The following is a 6,607-nucleotide window of genomic DNA, read 5'->3' as shown; positions in this document are numbered from 1 at the left end:
ATTTATTCTTTAGTTCTTTCTGTCAAGGTTTTCAAATTCCATGTAAATATATATATATATATTTATGCATATATGTATATAAATGTATATATATATATATATATATATATATATATATACTAAATGTACTAACAAATGGAAAAAAGTAACAACAAAGTTAAAGAATTTGGAATGTTTGGTTATTTTTGATGAGGCTTTAACAACTTCAAAAATTTGTGTGTTCCTACATCATTCTCATAGGTTATAGATTTGTGTAATAATTTGTAATAAAGAAACAAAAGGAAAAACATTTTAAAAATAACAGCAGGGAAAAAAAATCTTTCTTGCTTTTTTATACGAAGATCTCAATAATCATGTGAACCTGATCATGATCTTTAGCATGACTCGCTCTCTACTAGTCTAAAATAAAAGAGGTAAGAATGATGAGAACACTTTAATCTCAGATGTGTGAAGAAAACCATTCCTAGATCTCGGTTCGTAACTTCAGTGTAGACCCCTTCATTTGCTGCTCATAGTGCATGTCAAATTTCTCATTTAGGGCTACTGTAAAGTAATTCTTCCAGTCTCCTGCAATCCCTGTAACAAAAGAGAAAAAAACAGTAAATATTATGTCTTCCAGCCAGAATAATGAAATTTTCTAATATTCATCACTTTCATTAACACCTAATCAAATTTGCTTCTTGTAATCCTTAATTATAGAAATAAAATATACACCATAAATACTATATATTTGAGAGCACAAACAAGGGTTTGTCCTGACTGTTAAAACAAAACAAAACAAAACAAAACAAAAAACCCAGCAAATTTATTTCTCTGAACCTCCCCTGTTATGCTATCAATACTTCACTTAATTTTTCTTCTCCAGTTTCTTCTGAAATGCTGGGGCTCCTGAGATCCATGTTTTACCTACTCCTAAGATATTAAATATCATCTTCATGCTGATAATATTAAAATCCAGACTTACGTCTTCATATCCAAGTGCCTACCTGATATGACCACTTTCATTCCATACGAGAATCTCAAATTCACCCAGTTTAAAAATAAATTCATTTCCTTCCCTACAAAATTGCATTTTATTGGTGACCTTTTCCATAACCTGGTTAATGGCAACAGCAGGTATCCACTGCATAAACTTAGCAGTTATCCTTCAATCACAATATCTAATTCTTTATTTATATTCAGACTTTCTTCATAGCCATTGCCTTCTCTCCATTTCTTCTGCCACCGACAGAGAAGCTCCTCAGCCTTTCCCACCTGTGTGTTATAATAGCCTAGCAGGCTCTTCTTTTTGCTTTTCATCACATCCAACCCTCCCCTGACAGAAGGAAGTCACCTTGTATTTTAAATTAATCAATTGTTCAATTGCCCCGTTAGCTCAAGGAGATCTAAACTTTCCCAATGAAAAGACCCAAAAAGCAGAAGATAGAAAATGTGTCTTGAGAATCATGTGGGGTCTGAAGGTATAACAGTAAAAAGCCCTTTACAAACATGGCCATTATTTTAAGTTTGTTGTTTTATCTTAAAAATATATGAGGACATTATAGTAAAAGAAACTGTGATAATCTGAGGATTCAATAATTTAAATTTACTCTGCATGTAAACTCTCATGTGTGCCCTATTTTCACCCAGTGGCAGGTTTGTTATTCCAATTGTTTAAAAAATCCCTGACCCTCTCAATGACAATTTGGTTCCAAGAGCAAGATTTTCTCTGTTCTGTTTCTGCTTCACATATCAGTAAGACTGGATGTCCCAATACTCTGCATATCCTACATGCCTTTGGATTTATAGACTGACTATATCTCATCAAGACCACCATGTCTCCTTCCAATAGATGTCACCTTATTGTATTTTGATATTTTTGCTAAGCCAAGCTGTATTTGCCACTAAGTGTTTTGAAACTTAGTCTTTTTTAAAACAGCTTTATTGAGGTATAATTTATATACAGAGAACTGTACATATTTAATGTATACAATTTGATAAGTTTGGAAATTTGCCATTTAGTCTTGAAAAACGCCTTCCACTTGGTTAAGGAAAAGCTGACTAATTGTTATAAGCTTGTTTCTTCATCTCAAAATTAGATTATAATAGAATTTTCTCTTAACTCTTGCATCAGAATTTTAAAAAAAATTAGAATTTGCAATTTATATGATGTATGTGATGCAGCACCAAGGCACAAAGACTTAATAAGTAATAGCTAGTAGAGTGGTATTAGTGCTAGTACTGAGGCTGGGGTGGCTGCTGGTCATTCTTAATATAATTTGCTGCATATACCAAGTAATCAACAAGTAATAGTAATTTATTAGTAGTAGTACTAATATTTTATGCTTCTGCAGAACTGGTCACTCAAATGTGAAACAGCTCTTAAGAAAACAAGCAGGGTCCACAGGCATGAATAGACCTTAATAGATGCTTGCCTATAACTATTTCAACTTATGACTTCCTACAGCATTGGAGGCAAATAACGTGACTATCTCACCCTTTCTCATGAAGGGAGATACTTTTTGGTTCATGACTTCATCCGGTAGCATTGTGTAATTGGTAGATGGATTGTTCTTCATCTCCTGGAATGAAGTGTGCTTTATAATCTTGTCCACAAGCTCATCTGATGCCTTCCTTCCCAGAAATTCTATCAATTTCATCACCTCTTTTCTGATATTCTAAGAAGAAAAAAAATATTTTGAAGACTCATTTACTAAAATTGAATACATTACTTTGTGGATAAAAAAGAACACAGAAAGAAAACTTTTCTTCCCTCCTCTTCCCCCCACTGATATTGGAATTAGGATTCTAGTGAGCAAAAACATTTCTTGGGGAAGTGGTAATTTTTAACTTCTCTAAGCATAATTTTCCTCATTCGTAAAATGGACATAAAAGAAACTTCAAAGATTTTTAGAACACTAAATGAGATGGTGTTTATAAAATATTTATTTTAGTCCTTTATGCATAATACATGCTCAATAAATACTATCTGTGAATATAATATACACCCTTAAAGACTACAGTCCCCATGACAGATCAAGTTTGGGGTTGAAAATATGCAGACAGCTTTCATTTTTCTTTTAATTTATTGATATAAATAGTGAGAAACAAAGGAACCAGAAAGATTAAGAAAGGGTGTAAAAAGTCAAATACTCAACATGGAACAATATCAGATTTTTATGAACCATAGCTACAAACATCCCCATCTCTAGTCACTTCTATAGCATACCCTATTATTCGGTTTAATCATTCAATGCAATGATTCTCAAAACCAACTATAGCTTCAAATCTGTGCTAAAGTATCTGGATTATTTTAACTTTTGGAGTTGGCTGCATCATTTATTTAAAGGCAGAATTTTGTATTTACCATGTTGTCAAATTCTAACATCTTGAGAATTACTAAGTTGCCATATGTTTTGAGTTTCTCACCTCCTTCATGTCTTCATAGAAAAGAAATAGGACTTGTGGATTCTCTCTCTTTTCCCACCAAGATTTTGTGTGTTCATACCAGGAACCATAAGGAACTAAAATTAGAGATAAAAAACAATGTGAGGACATAGCATCATCTTTATATAGCTTGAAAATGAGTCTTCAAACAAAGAAATATAAATAAATGATCATGGAATGAAAACTAGAGATCAGCTGCACATCTGAAGCAAATTTCTCTGCAACAAAAGCAGCATAGTATGTTGAATAAACTATATACAGAAACACATTCTCAACTTTCATTATTATAACATGGTTTATGACTCAGGGGAAAAGTGAAGGAAGACTCCATCCATTTGATTCAGAGCTTATGAGAGCATTTTTGAAAACGGTGGGTGTGTGTGTTTGTGAAATCAGGTTGTTAGTGAAAGGAGTTGAGTAGTGGAATTATCAACATTATTATGATCAGAATTCAGTCCAGGTCTCATATATACCATTTAAAAACTAGCTTTGGGGCTTCCCTGGTGGCGCAGTGGTTGAGAGTCCGCCTGCCGATGCAGGGGACACGGCTTCGTGCCCCGGTCCAGGAAGATCCCACATGCCTCGGAGCGGCTGGGCCCGTGAACGATGGCCGCTGAGCCTGTGCGTCCGGAGCCTGTGCTCCGCAACAGGAGAGGCCACAACAGTGAGAGGCCCACGTACCGCAAAAACAAACAAACAAACAAACAAACTAGCTTTGGTAACTGAAGCTAGCAGCTATATAATTTTTGTTACACTACTCACAGTTTAAATGGTAAGAGGTGTCCTCTTAGGGACCCTTAGTATCATTCTCACTCTAAAAAATTAGAAGATTTTGGAGATGATGTGGTATGACCAAATACGGTTTCTTCCTTTCTCTTCCCTCATCTTCTCTCACATATATCCAAGTGTTTTACCCAGTAAAAAGCTGACATGATAATATAATGATGTATGAGTCAAAGTACTCTGCTTTGCATAAAATCGTTACATACCTCTTCTGTTCTTTGACTCTACCGACAATTTATTTATTTATTTATTTATTTATTTATTTATTTATTTAGTATAGTTGGCTTACAATATTATAGTGGTTGTACAACATAGTGATTCAATATTTTAATAGATTGCACACCGTAAAGTTATAATAAAATATTGACTATATTCTCTATGTTGCCCATTACTTCCCTGTGACTTATTTATTTTATAACTAGCAGCTTGTACTTCATAATCCCCTTCATCTATTTTTCCCCTCCCCATTCCCCTCCCCTGTGGTAAACACTAGTTTGTTTTCTGTATATGTGGGTAGGTCTGTTTCTGTTTTGTTACATTTGTTTCTTTACAGAAAAAGTCATATAATGATTTTTATAGTGATCTTATTCGTTCATTTTGCAGAGGTACATTATCTTTCTCTGTCTTATAACACCTGTTTGATGATCTTGAGGCATGTATTTTATTCATGATGCTTTAGCATAAAATTTTCCAAATGTAGAGATAAGCATAAAGCACATATACCACATTTTCATTGAGTCAATATTAAATTTTGTGGATATAAAAATGGTGTTATTATTTTTTTGCTTCCAATTATTACTACAGGATTAGAATGGCCTTCTTTAGTTAATACTAGATTCTCCTGAACCCTTTCTTTCTCAAATTTGAATACTCAGGTTGCTTTAGTTGGGAGTTAAATAAAAAGACAAAATTTCCCAGAATTTCTGCTCAGGTAACTCTTGTACTGTTCTGAGAAATTTAGTTGAATTATTCAGACTGTAGAGTGGTTAGAATGAGTAAGAAGTTTGTAGATATTCAGACTTCTTTGTGAATTCTGGCCCCATGTAGTATCTGAAATTTTTCTTAGAAACAAATGAACATTTTCTCTCCTCTGTCTTTTTCCCCTCTTGTTCAATGAAGTTGAAATAACACACTGTGAAGTGCTTCTGTAATAAAAAGAGATGAGAGAGAATTGGACACACATACATCTGTATACTTATTTGTAGGCACCAAACTAGAGTATACATGTTAGGTAATTTTCCATCTGCATCTGGAAACTCTATGCTTGTTCTAAAGTTCAAGGTCTTCTAGAATTTCTGTGTTTTAATTAAGGACTACGAAGGATAACAGACCAGAACAGACAACAAACATTTTTGCCCAGAGATGCCATTTGTCTTGTATCATTTACCTTGAAAGAATTCAGAAAAAGAAACTGTTCATACCTTCTCCATCCATGAATTTTTCCACAAAATCTTGAAAAGAACCAGGATCTGGATTAGCAGTCACCATTAAAAAGAAATAATAATAAGAAACAACCACATCCTTGGCATTCCGGCAAACATAGATGATCTAAGAAGATGAAATTAGATATTAAATCAGCTAATATTTTTCAAATATAGTCTCACCAAGACTTAAAAAGGAAATGTTTATGTTTTCAACTATAAACATAACACATATTTATTGTAGAAAACATATAAAATATATAAAATTATAAGGAAGAAAACTCCTTAAATAATCTAAAGTGACAGCAACTTTTGCATTGTTGTTCAATGTTAGTTCTCACTATTCATTTTTGTGCCATATTCATTTTTATTTCAAATATTTCATTTGAGTGTCTCAAATTCCATTGATATAAAATGGTTGAGGCAGATTATTATCCCCAATTTATAAGTGCAGATACTAAACTGAAGCTTAGTCAGAATACATGGTTGAGAATAAATGTACCCAATGAGAGTAAAAAGTCTTCTGGCCTTTATACTACACCACTATTCCTTATAGCAAAAAAAAAAAAAAAAGTCCTGTTATTTTCATGCTTGCAATCTTGAAGAAAAAAATCATGTTTATGAGGTTCTTTTTAAGTGCATGTTGCTGTCAGTGAAAAAAATATAATCTTCACTCCAACCTTGTTGATTTTCCATTTTATATAGAGAGGAACCATCAATAAATAAACAGACAGGAAGCCTTGGTTTTAGACGCTGGTTCTGACACTAATTTCTACCATCTTGTGCAAAGCACCAATCATTTTGGACCTACATTTTCTATCTACTAAACAAATGAGTTACATCAGATCGTTACAGTCTTTTCTAGGTCAGACACTCAGCGCTGAAGGAAAAGAGCTGCAAAAGTAAACTTCATCTCTCTGGTCTTCCACTTCCTCCTTCAGGCACCTGAGAAATGCCATTGGGAATGGCTGCTCTTG

At 33.6% G+C, this 6,607-nt stretch overlaps 1 protein-coding gene across 1 annotated transcript in view; it reads right to left on the bottom strand.

The window, feature by feature from the left end:
- Nucleotides 1-463: 463 nt before the first annotated feature.
- The window catches only part of SULT1E1 (sulfotransferase family 1E member 1), an 18,788-nt gene continuing 12,644 nt past the window's right edge, over nt 464-6,607 (bottom strand). Inside the window, exons 4-7 of the mRNA XM_007450173.1 lie at nt 5,631-5,757; nt 3,409-3,503; nt 2,477-2,657; nt 464-576 (exon numbers count right to left, since the gene is read on the bottom strand). Of these exons, the coding sequence (XP_007450235.1) occupies nt 464-576; nt 2,477-2,657; nt 3,409-3,503; nt 5,631-5,757 (516 nt within the window). The remainder of the gene's footprint in view (nt 577-2,476; nt 2,658-3,408; nt 3,504-5,630; nt 5,758-6,607) is intronic.

This window comes from Lipotes vexillifer, unplaced genomic scaffold (assembly GCF_000442215.2).
Source record: "Lipotes vexillifer unplaced genomic scaffold, Lipotes_vexillifer_v1.1 scaffold1103, whole genome shotgun sequence".
NCBI lineage: Eukaryota > Metazoa > Chordata > Mammalia > Artiodactyla > Lipotidae > Lipotes > Lipotes vexillifer.
This window is presented reverse-complemented; position numbering and strand designations above follow the sequence as displayed.